Source organism: Pithys albifrons, chromosome 5, assembly GCF_047495875.1.
Source record: "Pithys albifrons albifrons isolate INPA30051 chromosome 5, PitAlb_v1, whole genome shotgun sequence".
NCBI classification, from domain to species: Eukaryota; Metazoa; Chordata; class Aves; order Passeriformes; family Thamnophilidae; genus Pithys; species Pithys albifrons.
The window spans coordinates 1032311-1051529 of record NC_092462.1 but is presented as its reverse complement, the minus strand read 5'-3'; the positions used below and the strand labels follow the sequence as shown (position 1 = coordinate 1051529).

Sequence of the window (19219 nt, the reverse complement as noted above, 5' to 3'; positions counted from 1 at the left end):
TCTCTCTAGCTCTGCTGAGAGGCTGTGTCCTGAGAGGGACTGCCAGAAAAGGAGATCTTAGTGTTACGACTTCTGTTTGAAAGGTATCTTTAGATTTACTGCAGGAAATTTGCTGGATTGGGGAGAGGTATCTGATTATTGACCATCATAACACCCTATTCTGCAGCACTGAAGAAATTCTAAGAAAATTTAGATTTTAATATTTGTGTCACTATCTTCATTGAGCTGGAATGGAATATTTATATGAAGGAGGAAAAACCCCCTACCTCAAGGTGAGATGGAGCAACAAGCACTCATAGCCATATGTCTCCCCTGCCCTCTCTACCTGAGTGAGAACTACACAGCATAAGCCTGTGGGAAATGATGCCAACAATAATGTATCATTCCTTTGATTTATAATTCCCTGGCAAATGCTCTCAAGGTGCACCAACTCCACAAACAGCTTGTAGAAGCCACGTAGCAGAACCCTGGTGTGTACCATGAGACCAGTTGTGTGGTCAGCCAGGGCTGTGCCACCTTCAGTGAAGTGGTAAAAAGTAGAGAGGGACTTGCTGCAGGCAGGCATGTGTCAGGCTGGTCCGGGGCAGCTGAGGGACTTCTGACAGGGTATTTACACATTGGTGATGTCCTGTTTATGGGAGCACATAAACAATGGAAGGCCATTGCCCAGAGGCTCCGATGCTGTTCAGGTCTGCGTACAGACAGTTGTGCAGTGGGCAGCTCCAGTGAGGACTGGCGTGGCAGTCAGAGCTGCCCTGCTGTAATTAAACATGCAGTGATGCCTAAAGTGCTCTGTGAGATGGGGGAAGGCTTGCAGGGGGCTCCTCCTGTAGTTTAGTTAGCCTGTGTGCCCTTTCAAGTGGCTGCTTTGGGAAGATGGGTAATTAGCTCTGTGTACCGTAGCTTTTCCTGGAAATGCTACTTGGTTCACAAAGGGCAGTGTTACAGGAACGACCCAGGGGAAAGGGTTCAGGAGGCAGGATGGAGATGAGCAGGGCCGTGCTCTGCACAGGCTCACAGGGCTGGCGTGTTTCACCTGAGACAGGCCGACTCCTATGCTGCCTTAATGGGCTTCTGGCTGATGTCAGGCTGCTCGTGTGCTGGGTTTGGGCAGGGAGGTTAATCTGGGTGTGGAGCTGCAACATGAGTGTGTGATGCTTGGAGGGGTGACCTCAGCTGCAGGCAGCCTGCAAGTCAGGGGGCAAAAGCGTCCCACCCTGAGCATCTGATGGGCAGACTCACAACAAAGGAGTTCTCAGGGATATCTGTTCAAAGTCCTATATAGGAGCTGTAGTTGGTCAGGAATTTAATTGGGTTTGGAGACCAAGCCTGTGTTTTAACCTTTGGCAGACTGACCCTTATCCATAACCCCTTATTTCCTGTATGAAGGACAAAGACCCTGCAGCAGGAGGATTGACCAAGAACTGCCAGCCGTAGCTTAGTGCTGTTCTTCATTTGATAGCAATGCCAGTCTAATTAAACCCAGCCTTGGCCTTTGTCCTGTCCCACTTGATTTACACACATGCACTCCCTGTGTCATAGAGGAACTTTCCTGCCTCTCTTAAATAACATCCAGCGGCAGAACGAGGGCGAGGGGGTGGCCGTGTGGATACCACGTGGAGGAGTTACCGGTGGAGGTGTCACAGGCAGCCCACTGGCTCCTGCCACCTCTCCCCCAGGACATCCAGCTGCACATTCCTCTCTAAGCCCATCTCCTGTGCACACTGCAGGCAGCTCTGTCCCCACGGAGGGGGTAGGTGGGGATGAGTTCCCTGCGGGCTGGAACTTGGCCTTCACCTCCCCTTGGCCCTTGGACAAACCCACAGTCCCTTGCTGAGAGAGCAGGGAATCGTGCAGGGACTGAACACCTTTTGTTTTGCTTCTTAGTGCAGGAGGAATCCAGGCTGCACTCCTGAGATGGGTTGGGGAACAACCAGCTCTGCCCAGAGCACTGGGATCTGTCTACTTTCCGGTGGCTGACAGCAGCCTGGCCTGCATACATGGGAGGAAAAATCCACGTTGGAGGCACATGCAGGAGCCACCCATACAGGAGCTCTCCCTGCCCTTCTCAGCCCCACAGAAGCCTACAGTCCTTCCCAGTGGCTCCCAGTTGGTACCCATTCTGTGGCTAAGTTGGCTCATGCAGTTCTTTAGTGTGTGCCCTAGGAAGGGTCCAGGGAGGCTTGGATACCTGAGGTGATGTTCAGACCATCGATGGGAGGAGAAGGTGACTAGAAGATGATTTCACATAGTCTTGGTCATTCCCAAACTGAACCCCAGAGGTTTCCACATACCATGTGACTCATGGTTGGCTCTCAAGAGTTGACGGTACTGAATTCACTGGAGATCAAAGAATACAGAGTTTTATAGCAGGTTGGGCCCAGTCAGGGAAAACACCGAATGGAAATGTGTTGTTGGGTGTTGCAACCCCAAAGTGTTCCTGGTCAGCTTCTTTCCCTTCTACCTGCATCTTGGCAGACAGAGAGCACGAGATCCAGCCTGGCTCCCAGCTGATGTGAGCTGGAGGAAGTGCTGTGGGTTATCTTTGCTGGAGTTGCAGGAGAGCTTTGTTGGGGACCACAGTGTCCTAGTTTGAAATATGGCTGCAGTGATGAATTGGGCACCCATGTTTATAGGTTCCCTGGGGCAGGCTGTCTCATCACCTCTGCATGACAACAGCCAGCACAATAAAGGCCTGATCCTCACAGCCCTTTTTTCTGGTCACTTCAGTAATGGTACTGATTAACAGTAATTATCAGGACAGTAATGGGAGTGTCCCGTGATGCTGGAGGATGGGGAATTCCACTAAGCGCACCTGCTCCCATGCCCGGTGCTGGTTACCAGGCCAAACAAATACAGCGGGACCGTGGCGCTTTCCTGGAGTTGGTTTCTGGAGCTCGTGCTGGCTGAGCTGGTTTCAGGTGAATTGCTGTTTACCCCATCACCCCTAATGACACACTGCTCCTGTGCGCATGGCTGGCACGTGGGTGGCAGTGCCACTGCTGCAGCCAAAGCGTGGAGGCTGCGGTGGAGCACCGGGCGAGTCACGGCTCGGCGCTGCTGCTCCCTCAGCAGGCCAGGCACAGGCTGGGGAGTGCCCAGCAGGCAGCTCTTCCTCCACGTGTGTGTGCTTGATACATGTGAGCAAAATACATACCAAGGGCCAAAACATGCTTACCAAAGGGATCGGGGCCAATGCAGCTGAGCCTGCAGTGGCCAAGGTTCCCAGAAGGGGCAGGGGAAAGGCAGGGGCTCTGCTGACAGCATGAGTGCAGCATGTATTGCTTGGGCTTTAGGGGAGGCCTTAGAGGCTGGCTCTGTGCTTAGCAGGGCTGTGCTTCCCACTGACAGTGTCTCCCTCTTGTCTTCCCCGTGCCAGCACCAGCTGTCCCCATGGGAGGGACAAGAGAGGGCTGGAGGAGCCCACAGCCGGGATAGACTGAGGAGAAGGTCCACGGCAGATGGTGAGTCACCCCACAGTGGTGGGTTTGCTGTCATTTCACTGTCCTGAGGTGGATGTCACTCTCTGGGCAGAGCTGTTGAGCGGGGAGGCCGTGTGATCATCCACCAGGAACACACTCACATAACCATCTCAGTTCTATTGGCCTCTGCTCAGGGGTGTGAATGCTGCACCCAAGTGTGCTCATGGTGAGCCACCAGAGAGGGCAATTCTCGTGTTTGCACATGTTCTGTCTCAGTGGTAAATCCCTGTCTTCCTGGACAATGAGAAATGCTGTGGAAGTGATGACTTTGTGAACTTGAAAGTGGTGCCAATGGACAGGACAGTGCACAGGACTGATGACTAAGGAGCTGGTGTTCTTCTCCCAGCTTCCTTCCAACCTTCTACATGCTATGGGAAAAAACCCATTTCTTCCACCTTGTTCTTTCTCATATTCTAAACAATTCATTTGGAGGAAGGAGAAACAGTTACTAGATATATGGGCAGTGATATGGGGAGAACTTGGCTTGGTAACACCCTTTACAAGAGTACAAATAAAATGCCAGTTTACAAGAAAACAAATAGAATGCAGCAAGTAAAGGCAGAAGCCATGGAAGGATTCTGCAAATGCAGAAGGCTACAACCCCTTGGAGGCTGAGAAATCCCTCAGCGTGGAGCACTAGGCTGTAATTAGGAAAGGGAAAACACCAGCTGAGCATTATGAAGCCCTTGCTGCCCCTGAGATGTGTTGAGCCACTCAGGAGTTCCCCAGGGGAGAGTAATAGAAAAGTCATACAAGCCACAAGAATGAAGCTTTAGAACCTGTGCTCCAGGGAGGAATCCAGCATGAACCAACAGAACCATCCACCTTTTCACTGCCATCTTGAGACAATTAGTTGTTTGTGCTTTTTCTCTTTCTTTTTTAAGCTGCTAGTTAATACTGACCCAAGAGGTTGGCTAAGAAATAAGTGAATTTGAGGAATTGTTGTTTTTTAAATAGCAAAACATCTGTGTTGTCCAGTGGCTTTGACCTCATGCTGCATTTACAGGAAAAGGCATCAGCCACTTTCAGCCCTGGGCCCAGTGTTTTGAACTCTCATAGTTTATAGGAGAGGCTGGTTGTTTAAGAACATTTGACCTAGTTCATCCCTCAAATTCATGGCAAATTTGAGACTGACCTTTAAATGGAGGGATTTGGCTGGAGGTTTTCCTTTACTCCATTTCCTCCAGACAGTCACCTTCCCTTCTCAGGGCATCTGTGTTCCCACAAGCCTCGAGCTTTTGACCATTTAAGACTTCCACAGAATCACAGAATCATTTAGTTGGAAAGGCCCTCTAAGATCATGGAGTCCAACCATTCCTCCAGCAGTGCCAAGCCCACCACTGAACTGTGACCCTAATGCCACATCTACATGTCTTTAAACCCCTCCAGGGACTCCATATTTGTCTTATGGAGTTCAAATGAAAATGCTGTCAGGTGTGAGCTGCACTCCAATTAACGACTGACCTTCTGAGAGTATTTCTGGAGCATCTCTCATGCTGTGCAGTAAAAGCTTGCTTTGTCTTGCACACACACTGGCAAGTGCACTCAATGCTGTTTGAAAAATGTTGGCTGATTTTCCTGAGAATTTTTGAAAATGCTGCTTTTGGTTACGTGTGTGTGTGTGTGTGTAACATACCAAGTGCATCAGAGCAAGACTAGGAATGGTTTTCTTTCAGCCTCAAAAATGTCTCTAAAAAACAAATATGTTGATTTTGCAGATGGGTCTTGTTCTTGACAGACCAAACCAATGCAGACCCATCCCACAGCAGCAATTCATAAAACTGGGTGCAAGTCCTAGAGAAAGTAAGTGAAATAAATGGTGTAGTCACTTGTCATGTATGGTTTCAGTTAAGTAATAGCACAGAGATGAAGTGGCAGTACATTGCTGTGAACACATGTGTTCTTTTACAGCAAGTCACCATGAGGAAGAGACACCACACAAAATCTACATTTAACCTGTGTTTTTTCTTCTATAAGATGAAAAGGGTGTGCTGTTCAGGGAAAGTGCTGTGTGTCCTCAGAGACAGATAAACTAGCAGGCAGAGCTCAGTCTGTACCCCTTCAGTGATCACTGCTGTGAACCTGCTTCTCTCTCCCAGAAGGGGAGATGAGTGCTTGTGACTCTGAAAGGGGTCAAGCACAGCGTGGGCTTCTGCTGAGCCTCTGTGTGTTGTGAAGAGGTTTTCTTTAAAGGTGGTTATTAAGCCATTGCAAGGTGATAAAAGCAAGTTACAGAAGTTCTTAAGGTCTTTCCCCCTATTCTTGTTACACTTTGTGAAGGGGAAGATCCTGAAATGTCAGAGCATTTGGGGGGCTGCTCTGTGCTCTGGTGCCAAGGGGCACAAATCCCTCAGTGCCTTGCCCTGGGCGTGCCCGTGCTGTGCAGCTGAAATCAAGGCCAGCAGCCGGTGCTGTGTTGCCCAACCAGAGGTGCCTCTCGGCGCTGCACAGACACGTCGCTGTGTCCCAAGCCCTGTGGGGTGGATGCACGCAACCCTCCTCACGGTGACCCCATTGGTGCAGCGAGAGCAGCTGCTGGAGAACTGGCTCCTGGGGTGTGTGCCAACCAGCCTGGGCCAGGAGTGAGCCTGCCCCTGGAGGAGGGCACGGGGGATGCCGGCTGCGAAACCCCGCGCCGTGAAATGAGGCACACGGCACAAAGGTGAGGCAAAGATGTGTGCATGGTACTTGTTTGCCAGACATTCAAGTCCCAAAGAGGAAATTCCAATGAATTGCTCCAATTGTGTCAGCGTTACTTGGTATCTGGGTACCCGGACAAGACTATAATTAAATGCTGCCTTTCAGAGGATAAATCATGCAGGAATTTAAGGGTAAAATTAATTATAAAGGGGAAGTTCTACGGTGATGCTTTTTTTAAAGCATCTGTAAGCCCACACAGAGAAACACTTGGCTAATCACTGCAATTCCTTCCTTTACTCATTGTGATCCCTGAGAGAGCAGACAATAAAATCCTTAATAAGGGGCATCAGCCCAAATTAAAGAAGCAACAATAACAGTCATGTGGCAAGAAAAAAATACACCATCTGCATGACATGACCTCTATGCTAGAGGGGGAAAAAAGGGGAATGAGGACAATATTCCAGTTATATCATGTCCCAATTATTGTGGAGGGAAATCTTCTAAATGCTACTTTCACACTGAGCTTTATTACATTTATCTTGCCAACTCTCCAACCATTTAGGTCTTTAATAAGTTGTGCTGACACACAATTCTGTAGTAACACACTGCCTTTTTTCATTTTAGCATCCCCACGCCTCTGTAGACCCAAGAAAATGCTCACAAAATGAGGAGGAGTATGACTTGTAAGTACCACATCTGTTCCAGCCCCCTGAATTCATGTTTTTATTGCTTAGAATTGCAGTCTAAACATGGAGAGTGGTGTATCAACATTTAACTCTCTTGTATCAATAGCTGCTTTTCAAATGGAGAAACTGTAGGTACCTGAGTCATCCTTGTTCCGGGCACCTCAGTGCCAGCCCTCAGACTCCCTTCACTGTGAGATAGGCTTATCAGTGTGGCAATAAACTGGGCATTTATTGTCAATGGAAAGCAGTAAGGCAGGGGAAGGGGATCTCTCCTTTAAAAGGAAAGGAAGTAACCACCATTGCTGAGCAGCTTGTTAAGCCAAAACACACTTTGTTTGGGGCAGGTGTGTGCAGGAGGTGGTGGTGGGATGTAAGCACCGAGCTGGCCTTGCCTGAGGGTGCGTGGGCTTCAACAGGATGCTTACAAGGAATTGTTTTAAATAGCTCTAACTGGTTGGCTGCTGTTTAGGGAACTGGAAGATCTGATACTTCCAGGAACTGCCTGTGCTACTGGGCTGTGACAAGGCCGAGGGCTGGAGGGGAAACGTGGCATAGGCACCCCCTGAGCTCGAGAGCACTGTGGGCAGCCCAGCTGGTGGGTGAGGTGTGGGCATTCCTGGGGCCTGTCCTGTAACTCATTTCTGCCCCGAGCCCCAGGGCTCCGAGGCAGCCACACGGGCATGCCGAGGGTCACTTCAGAAATGCGAGGGCATGGGAGATCAGGGGTGGCAGCACATTTCCCGCAGCCCAGCCCGAGGTGTTTTCCAAGCCTTGGTTTGGGCACAGGGTGTTCCTGGCAGTGCAGGGGCCCAGGGTTGTGCAGAGCCCCCCTGGGCAGCGTTGGCTGCGGAGCCTCGTGCTGTTACACTGCCCGTGGGTGCACCGAGGGCAGTGAAGGCAGCAGTGCCAGGGCTGTGCCGTCAGCCGGGGGCATCCACAGCCCGGGGAGTCCCGGGCATCACGGCCTCGCCCAGGCTGCTCCGAGCACACAGCTGCTTTTACACTCCAGGGACTACTTGCAGAGATGCTTGCCAAAGCGAGGGAAATCCAATGTCCGGCGGCAGTGCCCTCCCCGCCGGGGCATCGCCCGCGGGCACAGCAGCGGGGGCGGCCGAGCCCGTCCCGTCCCATCCCGTGCCGTGCCGTGCCGTGCCGGGGGCGGCGGGCAGGAAGCAGCAGGAGGCCGGGCCAGGCGCTGTCCCCGTCCCCGGCCGGGCGGGCAGGGTGTCACCGCGCCGGGCCCCGCCTCTCCGCCCGCACATAAAGGATGCGCGGGCCGGCCGGCAGCACCGCACTCCTGTCTCCGGCCGCCGCCTGCGCTCTGCTCGCCGGGCACCCAGGGCGATGGACGCCGCCTGCCCGCGGGCACGCAGCATGCTGCTCTTCCTCGGTAAGCGCAGGGGGCCCCGCTCCGCGGGCAGGGAGGGCACGGGGCGCTGTTCTGGGACAGGTGTCCTCAGGCTGCTGGGAAATTGTGTCAAAGCGTTAAGTTTGGGTTGCTTTTAGGTGAAGCTGAGGGGTTTCTCTCCGAGGGGAGTCACGGATAGTGACAGGTGTAGCAGGGCGGTGTGTGAGTTGAGGAGCAGATCACACACGCTGTGGTGTGGTATTATGGGATGTTTTGTTGGTTGTGTGATGCCTGGGTGTGCCCTGTGACTGAGTGAAGGAGAACATTCTTTTCTCAACTCTTCCCCCAGCGCTGTCAGTTCTCTTTTGCCTTGCCCTGTCCTGTTTGTAGCCTGGTCCTGCTGCCCTCGCCCAGGCCATACTCTGAGTGAGCTCAGCTGGTGAGTCCCCACAGCAGCAGAGACTTCCTTATGGTAACAAAACAGGTTGTGGCCTCCCTCTGCTTCACACTTCTCCACCTCCTCACTGGGAGCATGTAACTCTATTGTATGACATAAGCTACCTGAAAGTCCAAAGGGAACACGTGTATCCTTAGAGCACCGAGAGTCCTGGGGCTGGGTGTGCTGTGATGCAAGAGCTGATCCTTGTCACACACCTCCACAGGGCGCTGCCAGTGACAGGCAGCGACTGCCAAGAGCCGACCCTGTTGGACGACTTGAGCAGCGAAGGTGTGAGGCAGGACCAAGGCCTGGCACACTCATAGCTTGCTCTAATGACAAAGCATACCCTCACACTCATCATGTTGGGGCCAAGGTCATAGTCGATAGAGAAACTGAGTTCCAAGGCTTCTCTTTCGGGGCAGACGTTTCCCTCACCTGCTCAGCCCATTGCAGGGTGAGTTTATGTCTTCCACCTTGGCCAGGTATTTCCATAACAGCTGATGGATCAGCTGCTGCACAGCATCTCACTTGCCAGGACAGCAGGCTAAACATCTTGTAGTCTGTGACTCATGCTTTGCACAAAACTGGCACTGGAAGGAGCTGGTATGTGTTCATGGATCTCTATATGGATTTATTTGTTTCCGGGGCAGGCACAACCTCTAATAGTAAAGGATAGATTAGTCATAGAGAGGTGGCATCATAACAAGTGGAACGAGCCCTTTACTGCCTTCCCCTCCCAGGGCAGGGGTGTAAGCAGAACTTGGTGCTGCTGGCAGGGCTGTCTGTTTGTTGGTGCTGTTATGCCAGACTGGAAGAGGTTCCCTGCTGAATGGCCAAAGCCTGTAACTGCAGGGACAGCCTTGGCAGGTTTGTATCACGGCTGTCAGAGCAGTGGTGGGAGAGAACTGTCACTGTCACTGTCACTGGCTCCTGCCACATGCTAATGTGGTGGGGATGGAGCCGAGCACAGGCCCTGCCCTTGCTGGCAGTTGCTGCCAGAACCTCAGCTCTGGTCTCCTTGTGGTCACTGTAATGCTCACTCAGACCTCGGATCTCCAGACCCCCTGACCTTATGTCCTCCTGTGTCACATTTGCCTGGCCATCAGCAAGTGGGCTGAACATAAAGGTTGCTGAGTCTGGAGATGGGGAAAATGTTAGAGGCTGATGTGCCTGGCTGGAAGCAATAATGGATTTCAGTTTCTTCGGTAGTGTGGGGATCTCAGCCCCCATACAGGTGGTGGGAAGCAGAGTGGCCGAGACACAGGGGCAGCATGTGAGTAACATCACTGGTGTATAGGTCTCCACAGGGGTGGAAGCAGTACTGGGATGACTGGGTGTACATAATGTGCAATTATCTGCATTATCTCTGCTTAAGGGCAAGTCCTGGCACAAGGCTGAAGATGATCATGTGGGCCTGTAACAATTTTGGAGCAATAGTCTTCCCATGACAGATTGGTGTTTCCAGGGCTGCCTTAGAGCTGCTGTGGCCAGGCCCTGACACGAGTCTGCAGCTCTAGAGTTAGACAGTGGTAGTAGGGATGCTCACTAAGCCAGTGGGACACACTGCCTAATGTCCATGGTCTACACAAAGAAAGCCTTAGACAGTCAGACATCCTCTGAATGTCCAAAATTTGGTGATGGGAATACACCTTGGTGCATCTCTGCAGTTAAAATGGGCTGAGACCCTTCAGGTGTTTGTCACTTGGACACCTCTGCCCTTGGCATTGCTTTGGACGTGCAGCCCAGGTGAAGGGTGTAGGTGCCACTGTGGTGGCAGAGACTGCAGGGATGCCAAATGTGAAGTGGCTTCGTGGGCTCTTCTTCAGGTGCACTAGTACAAGGCTGGTGACCTTGGTGACAAGCAAAGCCAACAGAAATGGTGCTTGACATCTCAGAACCTGGACAGTTCCCCTCTAAAATGGGTGTAAGTCTTGCAAAGAGTAGATAGTGTATCTCCCACATGCGTCCTTCATTCTTAGCTTGAATACCTATGGAAGCTCCGGCCGGCTTGCAGTGGACACACTGACAGTCAGTCCTTGCAGGTCACCTCTGCTGCAGGCTGAGGAAGCAAAGGCAGCTGGCCTCTGTCCCTGGTTTCCCTTTCATCCCTTGTGGAAGAACAAGCAGGCAGCAGCATTGCTGCTGTTCCCGTAAGCACCGGCAGTGTTAGCGCTGCGGGAATACCCGCGCTGTGGGATGGGATTGTGTGTTCCTGCCAGTGATGTGGCAATATGTGTAGCACTCACATTCCTGCGAGGCACACGTGAAAATCCATCACCTCATTACTGTTATCTTGTGCCCTGTATTTGCTTAATGAGCAGCAAAGGAATACAATATAACCTCTCCCAGGTCCTGTGTTTGGTATAGATCGTCTGATAAATAACCCGGGAAAGGCTCTGCTTTGCCAGTGCTGTGTGCGGATCCCTTATCCTCCCAGTGATGTCAGAGGGGAAATGGGTGCATGGGGGAAAGGGCAAAACAGAGCAGTGCAGAGCAGGAAGCAGTGAGCAGTGTCAGCATAGATCCACACTGCCCTCCAGCCTTTCCAGCCCTGTGTGCCTGCTCACAGGTGGAGGAGACTGTCATCGTTTGGCATGGCTGAGATCCGGCAAACCTTTGGGCACTGTTGGAGGAGGGGAGTATTTTTAATTTGTTCTTCACTGTTGTGGCCTTTCCTCTAGCTAGAAAGTGAGGCTTCCCTCTTGAGCCAAGGGGAGACCTGACCTGTCTCCTCCATCGACCTGGGCTGGAGCTTCTCAAACACAAAAGCCAGATTCTGGTAACTCTCCAACTGGGTACTTCAGATTAAGAAGCAGCTGTTCAGGTTGTGCTCAGGTCAAGGGAGTATGCAAACTGAGACAGAAATGGGGAGGCTACAAGAGATCTTCAGCTGGCTTAATCTATCTGCTTAACAAGTGGGTGTCTCAGATACCTCTGGCATGTTTTGCCTAGATCCTGCTCATTGCTGTTGTTCCCTGTTTCTGTGACATGGTGTATCCTCAGTGGGACAGAGCTGTCCTGTGTCACATCTCTCCCTGCTGAGAGAGCAGCTCAGTCTGTTGAGCACTCCTGGCATGTCCCTCTAGTTCCTGGGAAGAAGGACTGACTCGGGAAATCTTTTCACAGCATCTTTGGGGACCCCAGGTCCCTGCTGGAGCTCAGTCTGCCATTCTGGCAGTAACTGAGCTGCCACCATCTAACCTGGTGGCCTCTTCTTTCAATCCCTTGAACTTTCTGTCGTGGCAACTCCAGCTGGCCTTACAGAAGTGTTAACCTGCTGCCTCTGAGGAAATCTGCACTGAGCACAGTGCTGCTGAAAAAAGAATCCCACCCTGAAAGTAAACTGGCATGTCCTGCCCCACTGGAGTGAAAGGCAGGCCCTGCTGAGTCATGCTGGCAGGCACGGGAGCCTCCAGCTGGTACAGGGCTGGCATGGTGGATCTGTTACCCTGGCTCTGGCCCTGGGGGGCATGGTCTTCTAAAGCTTGTGGGAATCTGGCTTGTTAGCTTTGCAGGAATGGTGTTTTTGGAAACTCAAACACAGGAAAAAGCCCCGTCCCTCTTAGATATTCCTGCTGTTCTCGTCTGTAGCTGGAATGAAGGGTGAAGGAAGCCTACTAATCACCCAGAAATAGATGAGCTGCCGGAAATCCATAAATCACCACTACTAGATTTAACCCTGAGATGTAATGAAACTTTCTAATAACTGGAGTTGAATTAGAGTGATCAAGAAATTATGGAGGCACACTCCCTCCATTAGACATGCATGACCTGACAAGTTAATAGAGGCAAACAGCCCAAAGACACAAATTACAGACTTCCGTGGAGTGGGGCTGATGACTAAGCAGTTCACAAGCAGGTTAATTTGTGACCACAGCAGGAGTGTTAGCCAAGTGCATTTCAGGGCCAGCTGGGGCACACATTCGCTGCTTCTCATGGACAGGCCATGACGCTTGTGAGTACTCGTGCTGGCCTTCAAATCCTCTTGGGAAATGTCCATTTAACTTGTGGAATTCCTGAATTCTGGGGTTCTGCTGAGATAAGTAACAGTGGCCCAGGGCCCCCAAAGTGGTCAGTAACCTCTCCAAGCCAGTGGCCACATGAGGAGGGTTTGGTATCTCACGTTAGTAGCTTTACAAGTGGGCTTTTGCCAAACAAAACTGACAGCAGGCTGGGTGTTAGTGCAGGAACTGTCCAGCCCTTCAGCTGCCTGGCAGGGCTGAGGAAGCTCTGGTGGGAAAGAGCAGCTTTTGTGCTGAGCCTGCTTCAAGCAGTTGCTGTTCTCTGGAGCCAGTTCTGGGGTGTGCTGAGTCACCAGCTGCACTGACTTGCAGATTCCTGGGAAATTCTCTTCCTGTGCACTGGTGTGACTCAAGGATATCTTGATTTTTATCAGCAGAAGAACTCCTGTGATGAATGCTGGATTGTCATGCCTAATTGTGGAACTCTGGCTGTGTCCCTTGCACAGGTGCCATGCCAGGCCAGTCAGTAACCTCACATAATCACCAAATGGCCTAATTCCTGCCCTCCTGTGTAATCTCCCCAAGCCTGGTTCTGCCCAGTTTCACTCAGTGTGGGTGAGAAGAGCTCACAGACACCAGGTTTCAGTTTGATCTCTGTTCTGCATTAAAAGTTTGTATTTCAGAGGTCTTTCTTTGGGCTGCCTTGTATAATATGGGCAGCAGATCACTCAGACCTGTTTTTTTTCAGCTCATGACACTGGGCTTTTTCTACTGGGATAAAAAGCTTCTGTCCTTCCTATGTTAACTTAATGAGTACAGCAGGTTAAGTACTTAACTTGAAATGCATCTAGTTGTGACTATTGTTTTTGTTCTCTCGTAGGTTACCTCTTGCAGGCAGTCCTGGGCACAACAGTGATCCCGTTATGTGGGCCTGGGGAGATGGAGAACTGCACAACAGCACTCAGTAAGTCCTGCACAGCCCTTTGCAAGCAGCAGCTCTTTGGTCCCCATTGTCCTGGGGCTGGCAGCCTCACCGAGGTGCCCTTGGAAACCATTTCTCTGCTAAGCCACACCGACCCCCTCCTGAGGTGCTAATGACATGTCCTTGCAGTCCAGACAGAGAACAGCCCACGCGTGGCCCAGGTGGGGATAGCGAGGTGCCAGCCTGAAATGAAGGACTACTGCTTCCACGGGCAGTGTGTGTACATCGTGGACCTGGATGAGCACTACTGCAGGTAGGACAGGGCCCAGGGGTCCTGTGCATGTCCCTGGGCGGGCCTGGGTGGAGCTGGCACCTCACTGCTGCTGGCACGCAGCTGCAGGCCATGTGCAGCCAAGCATTGAAGGCTCACAGGAACCTGAAGAGGAGCAGTACGGCTAAACTGCACCTCGGCTGCATTGAGGCAAGTGTTGAGCACACGTGCTGCCTCCAGTGAGTCTCAGACACCTGAAATTAGGCACCAACCCAGCTTGGGACATTTATTCTGATGTGCTTCCCTGTCCATCTATATTTAGTAGTGTGAGATCCAGATCTCAGCACAGCACCAAGGTCTCCCCTTTGATCCAGCCTACAAAATAAACACCCTCTGGGCATTTTTAAGGGCATTCCTTGTTTACCTGAAGAATTTGCAACCATTTCTAGGACCACACAGGCTTGAGTCCCACCAGTCCCAGTGTCTTGTCCCCGACCCAGCAGCAGGGCAGCCTTTCAGCAGACAGTGCCTGCTGCAGTGTGGCCCCAGGTGCTGCAGTGTGGCCCCAGGTGCTGCAATGTGGCCCCAGGCAGTGCCTGCTGCAGTGTGGCCCCAGGTGCTGCAGTGTGGCCCCAGGCAGTGCCTGCTGCAGTGTGGCCCCAGGTGCTGCAGTGTGGCCCCAGGTGCTGCAGTGTGGCCCCAGGCAGTGCCCACAGCTCTGTGTTCCCCCAGGTGTGACGTGGGCTTCTCGGGGGTGCGCTGTGTGCACTCGGAGCTGGTGCGGCAGCCCCTCAGCAAGGAGTACGTGGTGCTGACCGTCATCGTGGTGCTGCTCTTCGCTGCTGCCATCTCCCTTGCGGGCTACTACATCTGCAGGAGGTAAGCCAGGTGTCCCCTGGCCAGGAGGGGTTACCAGCACCCTCTGAGGCCTCTGATGGCCTGGGACACTGCAGGCCTCCTCTGAGTGCCTCTGGATAGCCTGGAACACTGCAGGCCCCCTGTGAGTGCCTCTGGATAGCCTGGGACACTGCAGGCCCCCTGTGAGTGCCTCTGGATAGCCTGGGACACTGCAGGCCCCCTGTGAGTGCCTCTGGATAGCCTGGGACACTGCAGGCCCCCTGTGAGTGCCTCTGGATAGCCTGGGACACTGCAGGCCCCCTGTGAGTGCCTCTGGATAGCCTGGGACACTGCAGGCCCCCTGTGAGTGCCTCTGGATAGCCTGGGACACTGCAGGCCCCCTCTGAGTGCCTCTGGATAGCCTGGGACACTGCAGGCACCCTCTGAGTGCCTCTGGATAGCCTGGGACACTGCAGGCACCCTCTGAGTGCCTCTGGATAGCCTGGGACACTGGAGGCTCCCTCTGAGTGCCTCTGGATAGCCTGGGACACTGCAGGCCCCCTGTGAGTGCCTCTGGATAGCCTGGGACACTGCACTGCCCCAGCTGCAGGGGTTCAGTGTGTGTCAGACCTGCTGGCCTGCCCCTGCAGGGTGCAGAGCGGGCAGGGTGCTGGCAGCATGGCACCAGTGTCCCACCTGGCCTGCAGGGTGCAGAGCGGGCAGGGTGCTGGCAGCATGGCACCAGTGTCCCACCTGGCCTGCAGGGTGCAGAGCGGGCAGGGTGCTGGCAGCATGGCACCAGTGTCCCACCTGGCCTGCAGGGTGCAGAGTGGGCAGGGTGCTGGCAGCGTGGCACCACCAGAGCTGCAGGCCAGGCAACAGCACTCCCAGGTGCCTTTTGACCCCAGCACAGGCCTAATTCCTGTCTGCCTTAGGCTGTGTGTTGAGGGCAAGGAGAAAGCAGAGAGGGAATAGGAAAAGTCTGCTTCTTTTACTGGTGATGCTGTTTCCCCAGCCATCAGGAAATGGAGAGCAGCAGGATTCCTACTAACTAATTTGTTTATCTGCCATGTTATTGTGTGCCTGTGGCATCAGGAGCATTGCCTTGTCAGACTCACCATGGGGGACTGTAGTCTTCCCCATGAACACACCCACAGGCAGCAGGAATCATTTTCCTGGCTAGACACCAACAGTAAGCAGCTGCCAGAGAGCTGAGGAGGTGGAACAGCTCCAGAGGCACAGCTCAGCTTCCCAGATCTGGTAGCTAGATGGTAACCAGCAGGATTTCTCAAAGGCAAACCTAGTTACCAGCAGGAAGGAAGACTTTAAGGCAGATGTGGAGTTTTCAGTGAAGAGTTGAGGAAGGAGACAGCACACAAGGGATCTCAGACCTGGAAAGGAGAGCAGAGCCCAGGAGCTAGAGATTAAAACAAACTTGAAAAGGTCAATACAGCCTTTTTTTTACTTCCTTCAGCCCCACTCCCCCTCACTCCCCAAAAAGCCTTTTGGGACAACTGTCTCTCCAGAACTCACATTTCTCTCCTCTGCTGCAGGTACCGAAACAAGAGGAGACAAACCAATGCCAGTGAATACAAGGAAGTTGGTGCCCTATAGGAGAAGCAGCAGCTTCCTGCAGTGTTCCGTTCAGCTGGATGGGCTCAGTGGCTTCCCATCTATTTAAATGTTATTTTTATTAATAATATTTACAATATTTATAACCTTTTAAAAATTTCAATTGTTTGGTGATTCAATCAGTATAGGTCAAGCATTTTATTTGCAGTGTTTTATTTTTTTATTAAATAATATTTCCTAAAGGGAACCCCACCTAAGTGGTTCTGTGGGATAGAGATATATTTTTATAAAACCTCGTCTTCTTGCTCTGGAGAGAAGAATTTTGTATTTATTCTTGTGAATATACTCAAAACAATTGTATTCCTTGAAATAAAAGTTTAGACAAAGTCAAAATGTCTGTGGAGTTCAAAGAATCATGATCAATGGAACCACCTCCAACTGATGGTAACTGGTTCCCCAGGGCTCAGGGCTGGGGCCAGTCCTGTTTCATGTCTTTATCGACACATCCTGGCTTCAGTTGGGGGCCCTTCACAGCAAGAAAGGTATTTAGCCACTGGTGCATGTCCAGGGAAGGGAATGGAGCTGGAAAGGGGCTGGAGCAGAGGCTGAGGGAGCTGGGGGGTCTCAGCCTGGAGAAAAGGAGGCTCAGGGGGGACCTTCTGGCTCTGCAGTCCCTGCCAGGAGGAGGGAGCTGGTGGGAGTTGGGCTCTGCTCCAGGAACAGGGACAGGAGCAGAGGGCATGGCCTCGTGCTCGACCAGGGCAAGGGCAGGTTGGATAGTGGAGAAATTTCCTCACAGAAAGGGCTGTCCAGCCCTGGCACCATCCCCAGAGGGGTTTAACAAACATGTAGATGTGGCACTTGGGAAGGTGGGTTAGTGGTGGGATTTGCAGTGCTGGATTAAGGCTTGGGCTCAGTGATCTTACAGCAAAACTTGATGTGGCTTGGCCGAACAGGATCTTTGAAGCCCCAGCAGTTATTTTTGGAGAGAGAAACCACAGTACTGTTACTAATATATGTCAATGCACCTTAGTTCCTGAGAACAGCTTTTAGCTGGCATAATTGTAGGAAGTCTTCAAACAGCTCCCAGTGCAGCCTGTCCAACAGGTACTGAATGACAGCAACACAGATCTCAGTCCATACCCTTGGGAAGGCTGTGCTTGTTGTGTTTTGGATGACAGCAGAGGGACAGCAGCACAAGCTGATCTCTGCAGCTGAACACACTAACCTGTGGCAGCTCAGGGTGTGAGTGTGGCTACAGGAGGAAAGCTGCCTCAGAACCAGGACATGAGTCCTCCCTGCAGTGTTTCTGCCGCACTGTCCATCGTACAGCTGCAGCAGGGCAAGCAAAGGCTTTGCATTTGGGCATGATGCTGATTTCTTGTTGGCCTAAAATAATGATAGAATAGCCCACTGGGTTCAGCTACACCCCAAGTGTGGCTCCCAGGGAACAGGAAGGATTCCTGCTGCACCTGAATCATCCTTGCTAATCCCATCACTTCTCCCACTTAGTGAAGATGTGAGAAAAAGCCCAACCTTTACGTCATCCCGGTTGGCCTGTGTTGTTGGGAGTTTGTGGGTGTGAGAGCTGTGATCTCTTGGCTTGTGCAACAGTGGGTTTTCCTGCAGGGATTATGCTCACTGTGCTGGGTTTGTGCAGGTAGCCTGTGGCTACCTTCTGCCACCTCCTGACACAGCTTAAGCTCTCATCACTGGCAGTGCTGCAGACCAGTCACTGCCCAGCTCTCAGTGCAGGTCAGGCAATAGTTTGGATGGGTTTGGTTAGTACAAATTTTTCTCTAGTCTGCCTGGACTTTCGTGTCTTTCTTCAGCATTGAGTTAGAAGGGGATCATTGGTCATTCCCAGTTAACTGGATTAACTCTGTGTCACAGGGCCCTTACCAGCTGCTCTTCAGCTTTTCACTTCCTCTCTCCTTCTCTAATCCAGTTGTGACACAGGAACCTGTTCTGCTGGGTAACTGGTGACAGCTAATGGCAGCCTCAGCCACAGCCTCATTGTAAGTGCAGCCTTTCCCCAGTGGGTAGATGGGCCAGGAATCGATTGTAGGAGCCTCCTTCCATTCCTGTGACCCAGTTAGGCTGTGTGGTGACACATCTCTGTTTGTCTGTCCATGAACTGCTCTGGCTGGTCCCTGTTCATCCTCCACAAACTTCTCCTGGACTCCCAACCAGACTCAGCCCAGAGGCCCAGCCAGTCCCCACACGCTGCCCTTTCTGCTCCCCGTGGCAGGAGCACCCAGAAAGGGGGCCTGGGCAGCCCCCAGAGATGCAGGTGCACGTTCCTGCCGCCGCACTCGGCCCACACACCCCTTGCTGCTCCTGCAGGAGGTTCCAGTTGCAGGAACTGCAGCCTGGGGCTTCTCATGCCTTAACTCTTTGAGTCAAGCACACCTAAGAGGAATAGTCCTCTTCCAGGTCTGCACAATTTGGTTTTTCAATCTGTTTTAATGTTTAGCTGACTGTCTTGATTTGGCTTGGGCTTTCTCCACCTATCCTGTTGCTCATCTGGCTCCCAGCCTGTAGCAGCCCTTCCAGAACCTGTGTTTTTCTCTCTGCTGCACATGATTGAGAAACTGCAGAGCTTGGGGCCACATACCAGCCTGCCACCTCAACAGCTTGTGCTGGCTGGACGTAGATTGCCAGTCCAGCAACCACACAGCCGGGTCCTGCCGACACACCCCACATAATTTGTCTCTGAGAGTGAACCTCCCTCATTCTTTCCATGGTTTCTGCTGGCACCACCTCTGTCCCTCTGGTGCAGCTCTTCCTCACCTGCACCACCCTCCACCAGACCCACCTTTGGCTGCCTCTTCACCCCAGAGAGCACCTCCCAGGTGGCTCTGCCCAAGCCTTCCTTCCCTCAGGGGCTCTCCTCCTGCCCGAGTGTTCCAGGCTGTACCAGGGCATCCTCCCCTGCCTGTGACCAGCTGCTGCACAGCAGGGTGGACATGGCAGGGACAGGGACTGGGACTAGATAGTGGTGCTGGAGAGACCCACCTGGTGATCTGGTCATCATCCTGCTGGATGACAGGTGGCCAT

At 52.4% G+C, this 19219-nt stretch overlaps 1 protein-coding gene across 1 annotated transcript; it reads left to right on the top strand.

Moving 5' to 3' along the window:
• Positions 1 to 8107: 8107 nt before the first annotated feature.
• Positions 8108 to 16546, top strand: EREG (epiregulin). The gene is made up of 5 exons (XM_071555313.1): positions 8108 to 8198; positions 13438 to 13521; positions 13669 to 13792; positions 14483 to 14629; positions 16141 to 16546. Exons 1-5 carry the CDS (start codon positions 8153 to 8155, stop codon positions 16199 to 16201), a joined length of 462 nt encoding a protein of 153 aa, XP_071411414.1. The 5' UTR covers positions 8108 to 8152; the 3' UTR covers positions 16202 to 16546.
• Positions 16547 to 19219: the final 2673 nt, after the last annotated feature.